The 18,382-nt window shown below is 40.8% G+C and overlaps 1 protein-coding gene across 3 annotated transcripts in view; it reads right to left on the bottom strand.

Moving 5' to 3' along the window:
- bsna (bassoon presynaptic cytomatrix protein a) overlaps positions 1–18,382 on the bottom strand; it is a 141,143-nt gene that overhangs the window by 13,743 nt on the left and 109,018 nt on the right. For 2 of the 3 annotated variants that reach the window (XM_072367605.1, XM_072367606.1), the window contains exons 6-14: positions 17,008–17,175; positions 16,408–16,664; positions 14,677–15,604; positions 8,816–11,321; positions 7,435–7,935; positions 5,335–5,681; positions 2,209–2,302; positions 1,301–1,432; positions 718–773 (exon numbers count right to left, since the gene is read on the bottom strand). In XM_072367605.1, the coding sequence (XP_072223706.1) occupies positions 733–773; positions 1,301–1,432; positions 2,209–2,302; positions 5,335–5,681; positions 7,435–7,935; positions 8,816–11,321; positions 14,677–15,604; positions 16,408–16,664; positions 17,008–17,175 (4,974 nt within the window). In that variant the 3' untranslated portion in view covers positions 718–732. The remainder of the gene's footprint in view (positions 1–717; positions 774–1,300; positions 1,433–2,208; positions 2,303–5,334; positions 5,682–7,434; positions 7,936–8,815; positions 11,322–14,676; positions 15,605–16,407; positions 16,665–17,007; positions 17,176–18,382) is intronic. The other variant, XM_072367607.1, reaches the window with a different exon arrangement.

Here is an 18,382-nt window from a genome sequence, read left to right as displayed (position 1 = left end):
CATTGTTCTGGGATTTTAGATATATCAAAACTTAAAACCAGTTTATGATTTTATGCATCAGGGCTCTTATTTAAAGAAAATCCAAACCAACAGCAGCCAAGATCTAGTCAGTAATCTTAAATCTAAATCCCTGGTGCTGGTACTGTAGTGAGTACATTATCTCCAAAATAGTGCTAATTACCAGCTGCATTAACGAACATCTTTGAAAGAGATCATATGTTTGTGATAATTTGTCAGTGTCAGAGCTAAATCATCCTCCTCCACATGCATGAACTAAACTCAGACAGAAAAACAAACAACAGGCAAAGACACACTGCTCTCGCACTGCCAGTACTGTGTAAACCAATTTAAGCCGCCCCCTCTCTACTGTCTTCAAGAGTCAACATCATCTGTCTGCAGTCCAGTTGACTTTGAATGAGCAACATCTCAGATTAATTTTTAAACCTATTGTTCTCTAAAGAAAGTAAGAAATATTTCCATCTCTTTGTTCATGAATAATTGACCGCTCCCCTGTGATGATAACCTTATGCTCCGACAAGCAGAATAAATGGGTTTTTGCATTTCTAGCTAAAATATTACTTAGAAAACAATATGAATCACCAAATCATCATTCAGTTTCTCATTAAAACCGTTTCCTCGAACAAATGATCTTCAGTATCTTTTGAGACTCTTGCGTATGAAGGCAAAAAAAAAAATAGGAAAAAATAGTACACATACCTGTGTTTTATCGCCTCAGAAGAGAGAGGTGAACTTCTTGCCAAAGCCAGAGATAGCTGCAGGAAAGTGGACAAGAACAAGAGATTGAATAGATCTTTAAGAATTCAATTAAGAAATATAAACACCCTCATTAAAATAAAGCAGCAATGTGCTGTTTCAGTATCTCATTGTCTGCACGATGAGTAGGTGCAGGATGAGAACTTTTTATCCAGTTTGGTTGATGCGTAGCCTGAAAGTAATCTGATGATTTGAAACTGTATCTTTCTTTGTTGTTGTTCAAACAATGTTTCAAAGAAAAATGCTTGCAGTCACTTCAAGAAGAGACCCAGCAGTCTCCAAAACCCTCAGGTTCCTGTGCCTGCTTCCATCAGATTAGTTCAGTATGTACCAGTGGGTAATCATTTAAGGCAAGCATTACATTTATGTATATAGATGAAAAGTGAAAATGTCCAACAAATATTTCAATTTTATTTGATCAACAACCTATAAGCCTTTTTAATATCACTGACTTTTTTCATTCATTCCCAGTTAAATCCCTATTTAAAGTGTGTTTTCAGTTATCTGCTGTTTTTGTTTATTGTACCTTCTCCTAGTTTGCCAGCTTGCTCAGCAGCTCCTCCGGGCAGGATTTTGGAGAACACGTTGTCTCCCTCCATGCCAGGCTGACCTGCTGCTGCACTGCCGATACCTCCAGGTCTCGGAGCGGCCTTGGAGCCTGGACAGAAAAGAAGAAGGGGAGAGGCAGAAAGCAGAGATGGAGTGAAGGACAGAAGAGGATCCAGAGTAGAAAGGAATCAGTGCAGCTGTAATTTTAGGTGGAATAAGATAGTATAAAAACAATATATCTTTCTTTGATGACATTTTGTGCCCATTGTGTCTTATCTGTTCACTGCATTTTCTAAAAGTGGGGTTGTATAATTAATGCAAATCAACCTTAGAAATTCTCTAGTCCTACTAGTCTGATTCATATACTTGCCTGCAGTTTATTGCCCTGTTTCATAATCATGTCTCCCTGATAGACTTAATGTATGCAGACTTTCCCGTTCGCTGACTTCAAGCCTGACAGATAATCTGCTTCACTTTATTAGCAGCTGGACTTCCTCCCCGTTTGTTAGACAAGTTGTTCAATTTTACAACTGGGATTCATTTGTCATCAGTAAACTGACCATACGAGCTACTCACTAACAGTAGGACCTACACTGTGTGAAAAGATAAAATAAAATCCAGCACACTCTCAGCATGTAAAGTCTAATACTGGGTAGTCACTTTACTTCATTGCTGGCTAATAATAACTAAAATTGTGACTTGGCACATTCAGGGTGATCTAGAGCCATGAGGTGAACACCTGCCCCCTCCACCACTATGGGATTATCTGCAGATTAATCTCAGATTAGACGAAATGGCACACAGTGGTTACATCATTTCAAGCCAGTGGGAAACAGCTGGCATCGTGGGAATGATGGGACTGTGTGTGTGATGAGTATACAGTACCAATGCCTGTGAGTGGGGGTTGGGCAGCCTTTGAGGCCATGACTGGTGCTGCTTTAGCTCCAATAGCTGTTGCCGGAGGTGTGTCGATCTTTATCTAAAGTGGGGCGGAAAGACAAACATCCCAGCATTTAGCTTCTATTCAAAGTACATCTGTTGGATGTTGAAGACTGTGGGGGAGAAACGTGTGTTATATAATCAAAAAGTAGGTGACAAAAACAGGAATAAGAAGGATGTGGGATTAATCTGTTTACTAAAAAAAACCTGAATGAGAATGTGAGACAGAATAAGATCGGACAAAAAGAGGGAAAAGAAAAAAACAGAGTAGGGATAGAGAAACAGCAGATGGCAGGCTCAATTTTTGTGCTGTGACAGTTTACTGAATGATGTCTGAGTGAATGATGCATTTTAACACCGTCAGCTGTCAATCTAAGGATTCCTGTTAAAATGGGATCTGCTCTCCTCAGCATATTGAAACAATAGTAAGAACAAGTGGTCAAAACTGACCTAAATTGATCTAAGTTCCAAAAGGCAAAACATTAAAGATTTGCTATAACATTATCAGCCAGATCATATATATTTGTTTACTTCCATCATTCATAGTTTTACATAAAAACAGAAAAATAAAAAGGGCCTAAAGCAAAAATTTAGACAACCTAAAGTACTTAGGTTTGCACTTCCAAGCCAGCATCTGTATGTGAAGTCCATGTTATATCTAGGTTGAAAAATATGGGACTGTAAAAGCCTTTCATATTGTCATCATGCAAAATTGCCTTCCTGGGTTTGCTTTTGTGTATGGCCCCAGTGGGCCCAGATAAGATATCCACTTTGGGTACATGCCCATTTGTTGCCCAAGTATCCAAGCATTAGGAATGTGGGCAATTCGCATGAGGCCAGTATAGAACTCGTTGACAATCCCACATGGGGCCTATTTCTCAGTCTGTTTAAAACCACATGGGTTCCACATATAAGCGTTGGCTGTGTTTGGGGGCAGCCATAACTTGGAGGCTGGAGAAATTACTTTAAATGTTCTGTTAGGAAATAAAAATGTAACAGGAAGGAAAAAAAAGTGGCTCAGGGCAGTGAATAACCAGCTCCACTATTGATGGCCAAAGTGCCCTTGAGCAATGTACTCAATTTCTCCCCAGGCACTGCACCTGCCCACTGCTCCGGGTGTGTGTCTACTGCTTCTTGTGTGTGAGTTTAATTGTTCATTATGTGCAATGCGTGTCTATAACTTGCAGATGGGTTAGATGCAGAAGCATCAGCTACGAGTCTTTCTGCTAATTTTTCTTACAATTAAGAAAGGAATCTAGTTTATTATCCCATTTATTATTATTAACCCATTTATTATCTGTTAAACGGTGTCCAATGCACTGTTCTTTTTAAGTCTATCCACATGAACTGGTTTTTCGTAACAATGTGAACAAGGCCTAAACTAACTAAGACCATGGTAAAAGTTATTGTTCTTGGCAACTGCATTCTTGCTGTCTTGACATACAGAACTAGTCGGTGATATTCAGCTTAACTCATTTGTTATAGTCATAACTATGGTTATACATATATATGATTGTTTTTGGTGAAATATGCATTTACTGTATGCTCTGCCAACTGTAATTTATTGTGTAAAGCAAAGTATACAAACAGCCAAAACCTTGATTTGTGTTTGACTGACACCAGTTTCGATATATCCTTGCCTCACCTCTTCTCTGCTTGAGGCCAATTTAGGAGCATTAATATCTGCTGTGTCATTGTGAGCTGTTTGAAAGTGCTTGTGCTGCTCTGAGCTCAACATCTAAGAAGTAAACTGTGAGAGTGAAAAAGAGTGAAAATAACTTAAGGAAAAACACAGATCAAACCTTTTCTGATATCTAAAATTTTCACAGCTGGGACTATTTGAAAATAGGAAATATAAACCAGTGTTTATTCTTGTACACATGGAGTAACTTTGAGTCCTCTGTCCAGACATTAAACTGTAGACAAAAAAAAATCACATAATATTGCATTTTTCTTTCTCACTGAGAACAGATAAGCTGTAACACAACATAGGCAGCATATATAATTTCCTTTTTTTTTTACAACCACCAAATCAGTTTTTTGCACAATGGTTCCAACATAATAATGTGAGTGAATGAGTTTGCAGAATGAATAATAATTCTCACGACCAATTCCATTTACTGTTTACAGTTTGCTGTCAAAGCTTTCAGATCCATTTCCAATACCAATTCCTACATAATTTGAAATCCCACCATATAAATTATTTAACTTTTTACTTCCTGATTACATTACATCTATGCAGACACATGAAAACCATGAACAGCATTCAGCAATGAAAGCACATGAGGAATATGTCTGGAATATTTACCATCATTAGCCTGTTTTGAATTTTGTGGTAAATGTCATGATCACATTTCACACTCCAACTTGCAAATTGACTTAAATGGATTTATGGAGTGAATTCAGGATGAGAATAGATTTTCGCAGGGAGAATTCTTCAGTGCCAATTTCTTATGCATCTAGCAAGCTAAGAATCAGCTGCATTGAGTTATCAGCTGCCTCAGTGTTAATCACAGTGTTAGATAAGACCTGCCAACAGAGGCACAGCAGAATTTCAATAAACCATCTGAACTAGGACGGGAGGGACGAGCTCTTATCGCAGGGTGTATGGAGAGACACAGGAGGATGAGCGTGAAGAAGGGCTGACAAATAGGACTGAAAGACTGGAGCAAAATGATTTGTTACATCAAGATGACAGAATATGAAAAGACAGTTTTACCATGAACAGTTTTATCAAAACAAAATGCTTCCCAGGAAACAACAAAAATAAATTTGACAAGTCAAGATTAAAGTAATATTTTAATGAGAGAGAAAATATACGTCCTGTGGTCTATCAGTTGTACAAAGCAATTTCATCCAGATGGATTATATCTATATAATTTAATATATTTCAATATCTATATCATTTACCATATTCAGGTAAAACAAATTAACTACTTATCAAATCAATTGCTGGAAGGTCTAGTCTTTAAACTGAAAAAAATATTATCATGCCATCTCTTTATCATATGAAATAGCTCCATCGCTCTTACACATCCTTATTTGCTATATGTGTTTTCTCTCAGTGCTCACCATGGTGGGTGGTGTAGTTCCTGCTGGACCCGTCTGCCTGGCCTGGCCCATGGGTCCACCTGCTGGTCCCATCTGTCCTGGCTTTACCTGGCCCTGCCCCATGCCCATGCCCATCCCCATCCCCATCCCTTGTCCTTGGGCTGGAGTCTGCTGCTGTGGTCCAGTAGTTGCTGTGGCACCCGGCTGCCCCGGTCTAGCGGCTGATGTCTGGGCTTGCTGTTGGAGCTGAGTCCTCTGTCCGGGAGCCCCGTCTGTCTGGGAGCCAGGACCACCCTGTCGCCCTGATCCTACAGGCCCACCGGCAGAGCCCTGCACCCGACCAGAGCTGCTTCCTGACCGGGAGGAGCCTGGATGGAGGGAAGGAGGGTGGATTTTTTTTTTTTAAATGAAAGTTTGCACTTATTGTTGCAAACTGACTCATGTTGCAAAACAAAAATGTAATCGGTCACCCTTTTCAGAAGATTTTGTAAAGAATATAATATCTTCAGTACCTGATTTTTAATATTCATCAAACGACTCATCGCAGAAGTAACAAGTTACAAATTCAGTCAACACATCTGTGATAGTGACATCTATCTGTTTCTTGATAGATTATTCAATCTGACGATTTCTGACACCATCATTTGTTACACTGAGAAAGTCCTGCTTTTATAAAACCATAGCAGAAGCAAGAGTGAGATGATGACAAGTAACTGATATTGAACCAGGGATTATATGAGTACTCTTTAGAGCACAGCCACGGTGCTGCCTTCGGAAAAACATTTTCTTCAACAAATTTATGCTCATTATTGTTAATTAAAAACAGTTGATCCCTGAGGGTAACTGTTGACTGTTGAAGAGAGTCAAAATTAATCTGAAGAGCAGAGGCTATTAAATGTTCCCGCTAAGTGATTAAAGAAAGTCCTAAGAATGTCATCAACGGATCACAGCTTGTTGTTGCTGTAGTAACAATTTCAGCACCTGCCATCGTTTAGCATTTGTCATTTAACATGCACTATATGACCAATTTATATATGTGTATATATGTTTGACTGTGAAATTATGCCAATAAACCACATAGGTTTGTGGGCTATTTATCCAGGATTAAACAAAAATGTGTTAGGAGATAGCATAAGCCTAATGATGAGTGACATTAGGTAAAAAAATACTTTAATAGTTGTTTAATAATTGCAGTTCATGAGGATAAAGTGACTTAATGTAGCTTATTATTGTAAAATTCAACCGGGGTCACACACAATAAGCTAAAGCTGCTAAATTAAATACATTTTTGTGAATTCTTTTTGAGAGCTTTGGAATTAAAAAAAAATAACAATCACTAACTATCAAAATAAAAATAATCTTTAATGACAGCCTCAGGTCTTCTTGGGAATGATCATATACTGGTTCCAAATTAGGACAAACTTGGAGCAACATTTCTTTGGAAACTTGTCTCATTGTTCTTGACTGCAAGGTCAACCAGGCTGGATGGCAAGCATAAATCCACAGCCATTTCAAGGTCTCTGTCACCTGAGATGCTCTACTGAGCTCAGGTCTAGACGTAGACTGAACTCCTGGGGTCACTCTTTTGTTTTGCCTAAAATGTTTTCAGTCGCAATTGTGCAATATTTCTCTTTATCCTTCTGTACCTCTATCCTAACAGGTCTCTAGGTTAAAAATATCATCACAGAATAATGTAGCCATCACCATGTTTGACTGTAGGGATGTATTAATGAGAGAATGCTCAGTGTCTCATTTCCTGCACAGATCTGTGAGAATGATGGCCAAATAGTTCAGTCTATGCCAAATGAGATGAGGCAGGCAGATGTGTGCTTTGATGCAATCTTGTTTTGCAGCTCTATGGACAATTCTCTTCACTTCCAGGTTAGGTAAATGGTAAATGGACAGCATTTATATAACCCATTTCTAGTTTTGATGACTACTCAAACAGATTTTTATACCAAAAGCCACATTCATCCATTTACACATGCAGCACTTCTTTGTTAAAGCGTTACAGGCTACACAGTGCTATTTTCTCACATACATATTCACACACCACATAGGGTAAACAACTTTTTATTTGCACAATGTTAACTATCAGAAGTAAAGGTGTATTGTAGGTACCTGGTGGTTGGCCCTGCATGTCCATTGGGCCCTGGGATTTGCTGCGTGAAGACCTGTGTGGGTCTCCCTGCCTAGAGGATCTCTGACCATGATGGTGCCCAGATGGATCCCGGGTATACTCTGAAGAGTGATACCCTCCAGACCGTGACTCACCACGCCTTCCTGAGGAGGAAGATCGACCTGAAGGATCATGGCGCATAGATGGGTCTTTGGTGTGCCCCTTAGATGACCTTGAGGACCTTTGCTCATCTGAGGGACGTGATGAGGACGAGTGACGGCTAGTGCTGCCGTGGTGTCTGTGGTCACGGGATGATGAGTGTCGCCCTCCATGGCTATACTCATCTTGGGGCCACAGGTCCTCCTCAGGAGGCTCATCGTAATCGTGATAGGTGTGTTTGACACTATGACGACTCCTCCCAGATGAGTGGCTGCTGCCGTAGTGTCGAGAACTGGAGCGAGGCTTCTCAAACCAGTCAGTTTCTTCTTGGCCCAGATGGTAGGCTTTGGAAACCGAGAGCAGATCACAGTCAATCTCCATGTCGTTTGGAGACAGCGGCATGCAGGCTGAAAGAAGGAGAAGGGCAGGAGGAAGACCAATCGCATGCAAAAAAAAAAAAAAAGAAAATAGTAGGGGAGGACAAGAAGAAAGGCAAAAAATAAAAAGTTTTACAAACATGCAGTGTTTACTTCACAAGTCGACTTTAGACAGTACAAGACTAGATAGACAGATTATCATAAACACTGCAAAACTATCTGCTTTAGAAGCTGTCTTTGTTTAAAATTCATGGCCAGTGACAAAAAGAGAAATGTAAGCTGCACAAAGAAGCAAATGCCAAATGTTTGTATCTTTCCCCCTCTTATTATCTGAGAATTATTTATTCGGTGCAGTGAGATTATTTTAATAACCAGCATTAAAAGATTAAGTTGAACTACATAACATTTGATAAGAGACTGTTTTGCAGTGTTGACAAAAACATAGAAACAAAACATCAGTGCCAAGAACATGACTAAGAAAAATCCTGTAAAAACGAACAATGCCTTTGTGTCGTGCAATGACCTCTCAAGTGAATCAGAGTTCAGGGAATGACAAAGGCGACCACGCCGAGGAACCATGCGAGAATTGAACATACAGACGACTGGACGGACAGGCGAAAGGACGAACAGGCAGGCAGACAGACAGACAGCAGTCCACTGATAATAGAGCTCTGAGTGACTCTCAGGAAGAAGAAAACATTGGCATGCAACGGTTATCTCTGTCTCTGTTTTGCTTTCTCTTTGCTTTTGCTAAGCCTAGTTTCTGGGTGGGTGGGGGACGTTTAGATAAACGGTGGGAGCAGTAGTAGGTAGTGAGACTGTGTGGAAATTCAGCTCCCACAATTACCTTCGCTGTCAGATACAGCGCAATGATAATCGTCTATAATGTATGTATCGTCCGATTTGTAGACATGTGTCCGTGGAAGGTCCCTTATGTGGTCTTGAACATCTGGCAGCGAGTGACTGGAACCATACTGGCCATAATAGTAATGATATCTACTGCTGGGACTTTCATATGGGTCAGGACCTAAGCTTGAAGATCGCCCAGAACCCATGAACCTCCCCAAGGGGCTGAGTGGGCTCTCCTCTTCGGAGTACTGCCGGGTTGGTTGGCGTCCCCTGTAGCCAGATCGATAGGGACGGTCGTCTCTCTCGTAGGATCGACTGCGATACCCATGGTAGTCCTTGGAAGAGATCTTGTCCATGCCATAGCCAGTGGAGCGGGAGCGGCCTGTGGAGGTGTGGTAAATCTGATCGTCCTCCTCCACCATCATACCATAGTATCGACTACCATGAGTGGAGCCGCTGCCGCCCTCATATGTATTCCTTTTAAAGCCATAATCCTCAATCAGCTGCCGCCCTCGAATGTGGGAGGAGGGGTACGTCCCTCCTGTTGCTGAGGAATAGGAGGCCAGATCTGCCTCCACATCCCGAGCCTCCTCAATAGGGGAAAACTTTGAAATTTTCTGCTCCATACTCCCCAGCTTCCTGTGCTTGCTGCGCTTGGAGGACATGACAGCAGGAGCCAGAAGGCTTCTGGAGGATGACAAAGGTTTCTGTACCCCGGAGCGGATGCTGCCATGTTTGTAGTCATAGTCATAGTAATAGGTAGATCCCCCACCCATGCTAGCGCTCACGCTGCTGCTGCTGCCCCCTAGAGGTCCGTGCCTGTAGCTGCTCTTACCCCTGCCGTGATGGTCGTATAGCTCATCCTGCATCGCTGCTTCCTCCTCAGGTGCCCTGCCGTAAGGGGAGCTGCCAGTTCCCCCACGCGTTGTGCTGCCAATGGTGCTGCTGTGGCCATGGATGTCACCCGGGTAACGCCCACTGCCGCCATGATGCATCATGTCCCCTGTTGTCGTGCCCAGCCCGTCCTTTGCCGTCAGCTCGCTTACATCATCAATCATCATGTAGTTCCTTGGAATGTTTTGCTCTAAGCCAGGAGCCCCATACATTCCATCTGCTGTACTAAAGGTGGAAGGACTGTCCACAGGGTGCCCATAGGCATTGGATACTGTGGAAGTGTACTGTCCATAAGAGCTTGCGGTGGTGGTGGTGTAGCCATAAGTATTAGCAGTGGTTGTGGTGTACTGGCCATATGAACCAACTGGGGTTGATGTATATGGACCATAAGTGCTGGGTGGCATTGTAGAGTACCCACCATAGCTGCTCGACACAGGTGCAGAGCCATAGGGCCCATAGGAGCTTGCCATGGTTGTTGTTCCTGTGTACTGACCATAAGAGGGGGCTGCACTGGAAAAGTTAGCATCTTGGGCTGTTGTTGTAACCACAACTGTGGGGTTGCTTATCGTCTCATAGTTAGTCGGCATCTTGTGTTCCAGATCGGCAAGTGAAGTCTGCCTCGGTCTTCCTGGATGAACTGTAAGGATATCAGCTTGGGGCTGCCCAGGGTATGGGGTTGTCTGGCTGGGGTAGGAGGACACAGCGCTAGGATAGGGGGAGCTGTGGGTGGGGTATGGTGGCTGACCAGGTGGTGCAGGCCCAAAACCAGTGGGCCCTGGTTGAGGCTGAGGTTGAGGTGCGGCTGGTAACCCCATGTCAGTTTGGGGGTATGGGGGCTGAGTTTGGGGATAGGTGTGGGATGGATAAGATGTCTGAGACTGGTAGGAAGGTCCGGGAGGGGGGACATGGCTCTGAAGGGGTGTGGGCTGTGGCAATGCCTGTGACTGTGACACTGTTGGGTAAGGAGGCTGGTTGAATGTTGATGACTGGTACGGGACACTTGATTGCTGAGATGGTGCTGCTGGTTGGCTCTGGGGGTACTGACAGGACATGAAGGATGAGGTTGGTGGGTACTGGGCTGCTGTGTTGAGGTCGGTGGAAAACTGGCTAAGTGGAGCAGTGCTCGGCCTATTTGTTAGTAGTCCATTGGTCTCATGGGATGCAGCCGCAGCTGCTAATCGTAAGTTATTCAACTCACTATCAGACATATAGTCCCTAGTGTCCCCCATACATCTGAGGTAGGCAATGTCTCTTCTCTCCCTCTCTTTGACCAGTGTCTCTTTCCTCTGGTGGATTCCCAGTTCTAAGTATCTCAGCTTAGCATCAATCTCTTTCTCTTCCTCCTCCAGTTCTGCTTGCTGCTTTCTCAGTTTGGTTGACTCTTGCTCCACAGCCTTCAGCTCGTGGGTGAGATCTTTGAGCAGGCTAGCTTTAGCGGCCAGGCCAGACCTTGAGCTGGGCTTAAGGCTGGGCACAGAGGGCAGGTAGGCCTGTTGGAGGGCGGGTGTCATCATTGGCAGGTGAGCTGATGTAACAGTCTCCTCTGGAGGAGGGCTGGGCAGGGTTCGCTTGACCTTGCGAAGCAGAGAGCTCTGCTGTAAGGCTGCCAGCTGGAGAGAGAAAAAGACAGAAGAAGGGGGGAGGGGTGAAAAGAACAAAAACAAAAACACAGGGATTGTTTGGATTGAAAAAATAAAAAATGGTGGAGTAAGGAAAGTAATCAATGGAATACAACAATGAGAAAGTTCAGTGGGATAGGGATGATATATAAAAAATGGAAAACGAAAGGTTGAGAAAATTTTAGATTAAGTAAATTGCAAAATCAAAGTTAATTATGTGAGAGATAACATACATAGGGAAATGCAAGAGACAATAGACACAAATAAAGAAGAGATCAAAACAGTAAACAATGAATACACACAATGTGGAAAAAGAATAGTGAACATAGAGATGGCGCAGGGAGCAAGTCAGAAGAAAGAGAAAATAAAAAGGGTTGATGGGAAGGGAAAGTGATAGAGGGAGATTTATGGCAAAGGTTGACAGTTGGGGTGAAAGTTGAAGAAAGTGGGAGGACAAAAAAATTAAAAACAGAAAAAAAGCAGAAGGAAGGGTAAGGAGGAAAACTCAAAAAGAGAAAAAGGTCAAGAAACAGAGGATACACGTAAAGGACGCAACAAGGGACATACAAGGACAACAAACAAGACAACATATAGACAAAGGGACAAAGACAACAGGAAACGAGAGTGTTTGTGTTAGAAGACATACAACAACATGAGAATTAATGGCAATTGTGATGCAATATTCTCTGAATGTATTGGCTATCACTGCACTAAACTTACATCTTTCTAGAAACTTATTGCTGAGCAATTGCTCTCAGGATTGTAGGAGTCACAGCATTTCATCATACTACTCAAATTTTTTAATAAAACTGTTTTCAATCAAACTAAATGGCTGTGTTAGTGTGGTGCATCTTAATCTGCTTCACCCAGAAATCTGGTACAGGACTTTGTGCTACAAATGTGTCATGCATCATCAAACACATAAAGACGTGACACATAATGCAATGATTCTAGAACCTAATCTGGAATTACTCTCCCTTCCCATGTCTTTGTTATCTTGATAAATAAATAAAGAAACAAAAATGAGAAAAACAGACTTGATTACTAGTTCAGCTGACAATTTGACTGTTCAACATGGAAGTAAAACTGAAGACCAGTACGGTAATTATTCAGTAATATTAAATACATGTACTATAGGTTATTTCTTTCCTAAAAAAACGTTTTCAAGTTTTTCAAAGTTTTCATCTTTGTTTTTCCACCATGTGTAAATAATGCATCTCTTCTTTTTCCCTAATAACCATGTTAGCTCCCCTTTTATGTGTAAATTGATCACAGTGTAAGTGAAGGTGACAAAATAAAAGTAAATTCTCTTGGGGTCCAATTAACCTCACAATCTTCACATGTAAGCAGTGAAAACTGATATCTAAACCTGTAAAAGTTAAGACATAAAATACCATACTGCAAGCATTTAAGCATTAAACTATGACTCCGTAATTATGAGTAACAGATATATCATTGGATAAATCATTGAATGATTGACCTTTTCTCTTTAAAAAAAAAAAAATCTGCATCATTTCCTTTATCCTACCTAATGAAAAGAGGCTTTTGACCTTATCAACAATCTAAAAATACAGTTACCACACTAAATAATTTGTTTTTGATTAATGTAGAAATCATAGTTTGTTTTTTTATACTGGGCAAGCCACTGGCACTTTATGTCACCACTGTTCTAGAATAAAGGCTTAAATGACCTAAAAAAACCCTCAACAGTTGATTTCCCTTTGCATTTCACTTTACGTTGCAATGATTCATTTGTAAGAGTAAATGTGTCTTGTTTCAAATTGGACTTAAACCTAAAAAGATTTACAAATATGTAGGAAACAAAACCTGAAAAATCATTAATAAAAGGAATTAGTCATCACAGCATCCATATAAAACATTAACATACAGTTTCTAAATCGAATAATGGCATAATAATGAGCTCTTGTATTGGTTTATCAAATATACATTGTTGTGTTTGATCATAATTAGTTAATAATTATTAAGAATATGAGTCGGAATAATAAAAAATGTATTAAGAGGTGATCCAAATTCTAGTTAAGCTCAATTTTGGAACTAAGATTTAGAGAGTTGGAACCCTTTGCTATAGTTCTCACATAAGGCTATCCAGTTTACCCCAACTACTGTAGTACACATACTACCTAAACAAGATGCCATGAATTCCCAAAACATTCCCATGTGGAGTAGGTTTAATGTGCAGATACAACCTATAAATCTAAGCACATTCAAAGAATATGCAACATCTAGTTGTCACACCTGTTGGTCAAGTTGAGTTTTTGTCCTGTCTCCATGTTTGTTGTGTGACTTCCTGTTTTATTTTGAAAATCAACTCTCCTCTCGTTTCAGGTTCCTTGCCCTTCCTCATGTGTCACCAGTCTAATTGTCTACCCTGATGCCTGATTGTGTCCACCTGTTCCCCCATTTCCCTTATGTGTACTTATAGCCTGTGTCTCCCCTTGTTCCATGCCAGTGTGTCATGTCCTATTGTCTTGCACACCAGTCTGATATTCATAGGCAAGCTATTGTCATAGTCTTGTCTGTCCTGTCCCACGTAGTAGAGATTTTGGTTGGCTTTATGCCCTTTAGCTTTTTCCTTCTCAAAGACAAGTATTGGCAGCGTTTCCCAGATTCGCTAAGAAGCTTCTTAGGAGCGCTAACTTAGACCACTCCTAAGAAGCTCTTATCGCTAAGAGTCATTGTTGGTATTATTCAGTCCTCGTTGCATTGTAAATCTAATATTAGAACTTACCGTTTTCTAACCTTATTGAAATAATATCATAGTATAAACCCAACCAGGAAGTGAGAAGTATTTTAGTAAAGTGTTGTTGTATTACTGACTTATCACATGCTGCTCTCAAGTTACACAACTGCACCACCCATGCTCCCTCCTTTCACTGAGGCTTGTAAACAAAAGACTTCTCTGATGTGAAAATGGTCATATCAGTTGCATTGTTTTCCTGTTGCTCGCATGGTATCCAGTACTATTGCAGGTTATGACATGTATTTAACGGAATTAACAACTGACCTATATGACCATTTTAGTTGGATGACTTCATTTGGTCTTACACTCAGGAAGTCATTATCATTACAGTCTAGTGTTCAAACCAAAACATGCTGAAATAGCTGTTTGATTTTTAACTGAACATTGGGGAAAATGTAATAATTTTATTGAAGTAAAAATTTGAAAATTGTTTCGTGTTTTGTTTTCATTATGTTGCTCTTAAAAGTTACTGTCTTTGCTTTTTAACTCTCTTATCTAACCTTTTCTGTAACTCTATTCCAAGTCTTTCTAAATTAATCTTAAATACATTTCTTATGTAAGCCAGCTTAGACTCAATGACTTTACCTGGCTCTGTAGTGCCTGTTGTTGATACAGCGAGAGCCTGGCCTTGGTGTGCTCATCCGTGGTGGGGCTTAGAGACTTGGGGTCTGACATGGACCTTTGGGTGCTTTTCATGGGTCTGGGCACTGAGGGGTGTCGCTGCGGGGACTCAGCTGTGTAGGACTTCTGCTGAGGTGTGACGTGGGCTTTGTTCAGTCTCTCGCTTGACAGAGAGGTCTCAAGCAGGCGGTGAGGGGACACTGGAGACACAGGAGAGTATAGGACTTGTGGAGATTTTGGGGTTGTTTGCTGTTGCCGAATGATGCTGGATATCGACTCATTGTGGAGGTGGTTATGAGGCTGGTAGTTGATGTCGAGTGGGTCGGGACGACGTCGCTCAAACTTGGCTGCATTTGCTGCAATGTGCTGCTGGCGCTGCTGGGTCAGAAGGTCAGCAGAACTGGATTGTTGTGTTCCAGTACTGGCAGAGGAAGAGTATGGACTAACTGTGGTTGGTACGCTGAGCTGGGGAGCAACAACACCCTGTGACTGCGCTTCTGGGTCAGTCTGGCATGCCAGAGATTGACCTTTTTGGGTTCTTTCTGGTCCTGAAATGTAGTGCACAATCTCAACTTTGTTAGGGTCAGGCACTGTCACATGGATTGCTGGGGAAACTCTTCCTAGGTGTTCTACTTCTGTCTGGCAAGACATTTCTCTGATGGTCTGGATGGCAATACTGGAGGAAACTATCTTCTCAGTTTTGTTGTCAGTTGTTGAAGTGGTTGTTGTGGCAGAGCTGCTGGAGGCTGCACTGGACTCAGTGTGTCGGGAGAAACGGGAACGTCTTCGGCGGACCGGATGCTCCGTTTCAGCCTTGTCCTCGTCATCATCAGTCTGGACAGAGCAGTCAACACTGCGACCACGCCTCCTGGTGCGGTGACGCATCATATATCTGAAGAGGGAGTGATGAAAAAAATGAATAATCAAATGTGTTGCAGTCTCTTATTAATCAATGCCTTCGTAAATTTGTCAACTTTTAAGAGCAAAAAATAAATAAATACAAACTAAAAGTACACAAAATCTGGCTTTAGGAAATCCCTGAGAGTACAAATTAAGTGTATACTGAGAAAAACACCAGATCAAAGTTGAAACAACTCTGTGCTTGGAGTTTATCTTTTACCTTTAAATTTGAACTCTCTATGTTATTACAAATATGTACTGTAAAATAATAAAATTAAGTGTGTTAAGTGTTAAGAGTCAAGACTTGACATTTCACGTTGCAGCAAATTATGCCACATTCTTCACTGAGATCAGCAGACCTGCTTGAATTTTAATTTATCTTTTACTTGTCTTACATAACTTGTCATTATCCAAGAACTGAATGTCCATCTTTGTTACAACAAGTACAAAAAATACCTGATTTAGAATCCTACATTATATTTAGTGTAAAAGTGACCTATTTACAACAGATTACTTCAATTAAAAGATACAATCCCTGTTTGTTTAAATTTCCAGAGAGTTAGCATTGTGCTCGGAATAACTGTTGACCAGTTAGCTACTTATCAGTGTAGCACAGTTAAACACCAAAATATATTTTGGCCAGGTTATATTCCTTAAAATAAACTGTGGTTAGAGTTGAAGAATACTTTTTTTGTAAATTACTGAAACAAGTGTATACAAACATACACACATTTATATCACATACCTAACACAGATGTACGTCCCATTTCTTATCACACACACACTTATTGTTACCTCTCCTCCCCATCTTCATCGTCAGTCTGTACACAGCTATCCACAATCCTGCGGGGGGAGCCATAGAACACCACGCCATCTCCGTCCAGTGTGTCCCTGCTCAGCCTGCTCATGGAGCTATGTTTCCTCATGCTGGCTCTAGTCTCCATATGCTCCTCCTGTGTCCTCAGACATATCTCTGAGGAAGAGTTGGGCAGGGAACGGGAGCTCGTCTGAGAGTCTATGTAGGGCTGCATTGGCTGTCCGTTCACATCCAACTGTAGACAAAAAGGATTTGTTTTAAGGATGTTATCGGCTGAAAAATTCTCCCTCACACATGAATGAATGAAAAGACTTTATAGGTGCACTTTACCCATCAACCACATTTTGGCACATTGAAAAACCCACAAAATAACACAAAGTGGTTAGATAAACAGTAAAAAAAGCAGGGAGATGTTATTATTTGAATTATTTTAGTTCAAAGAATGTTTTAATGTGGCATTAAAAAGTAAGAGTCAGCCACAAAATAACCAGCCAAAAATGCATTAGTCAAATTCTGTAATTAGACTGCTGATTTCATGTAACTTATAAACTATCACCAGGGTTATTCACTCCCCTCACCTTCATGCTCTGAGCAGAAGCTGTTTTCTGCCTCTTCTGCTCTTCCAGCTGCTGCTGGAGCTGCTGCTGTAAAGACTGGATCTGATCTAGCTGGGACTTCTGCTGGGCCAGCTGCTCCCGCTGGAGAACAAGTTGTTTCTCACGTTCTTGCTGCTGTTGGTGTAGAACCTAAAAACACAGACAGACAAGGCCAGCCAGAGGTGTTTGGTGATGAGCATAAGAGAGATGAGACAGGGGAAAATTAATGAAAAAATAAAAATAAAAAGTTGCAAAAAGATAAGATGAGAAAAAAGTAGACAATGAGAAAGAGGATAGAAAAGGACAGGGTTTGATTGTATTAAAATGATCAATTTTAAGAATGCAAACCATATCACAACATTCCTCAAACTGAACGTGACATGAAGTTCCTCTTGTGCTGATGGATTAGCTTTAAAATGGTTTCAAGTTAGTCAGATTTGTATATTTAGCAAAAAACAAGAATGGAAGCGCAACAGAAATTAAACAAAGAATGTACTGGTAGATGCTGTTACCAGTCATACAATGCTTGTAAGAAAATAATTGATGCATTTTCTTTAAAGCTAAAATGAGAGGCTGGAGAAAGTAAGGAGTTAGCATTTTTGCTTGTACTGTATGTTATGAGATGCATAATCATTCCATTTCTAGTTCGTTCTCATTAAGGAAGGCTTCCACACCTGTTTAACAGAGTTAACCTGAAAGATTTTCAACTGCTTGTTCTATCAAAAGAAGAAGAAAATAGTTAAGTTTGGTTTAATGTTAAAACATTTTAGCAAAACTACAAGGGGCCGATAGGAGCAATACATCCAAATGTACTATAGCAAATTATCATATCAGATTTTTACAACTTACTTTTATGAAATTTTCTTTTCGTTACAATCAGACCAACACATGGAACATGAAACCACTTTCCTTTTTTTCTCATCATAAATCAAACAAACAAATTAAACATAAGCACCATACATTCCTAACAAACACATACTACAGCCATGTTCGTGCACACACACTCAGACAATTTCTAAGACACAACATAGCATGCAAACTGTAGAACTGGCATTAAGCTAGACACAAACTTTGCTTTGAATCAAAGAAAGTCTTGAATCACTACATGAAACATAACTCAATTGTCACAGTTTAAACACCAACTTCTGATGATATTTAATGGTTTTACTGGATGAAAAGAAAAAAAGAAAAGAGAAAAGAAATTCCAATAAAACTTCACATCGACAGGAAGCACATGCATACAAAGACATGCATATACAGAACTTTTGTTTATATGATTATTTTGGGGAGACAATGCATCTTACATAGCAGATCCAAATATTGGAATACTGATCACAAACACATATTAATATTACTG

Source organism: Leuresthes tenuis, unplaced genomic scaffold (assembly GCF_036924035.1).
Source record: "Leuresthes tenuis unplaced genomic scaffold, fLeuTen1.0.hap1 SCAF_16, whole genome shotgun sequence".
Taxonomy (NCBI): domain Eukaryota; kingdom Metazoa; phylum Chordata; class Actinopteri; order Atheriniformes; family Atherinopsidae; genus Leuresthes; species Leuresthes tenuis.
Note: the sequence above shows the minus strand (reverse complement) of the source record. Positions and strands in the feature narration are given on the sequence as shown.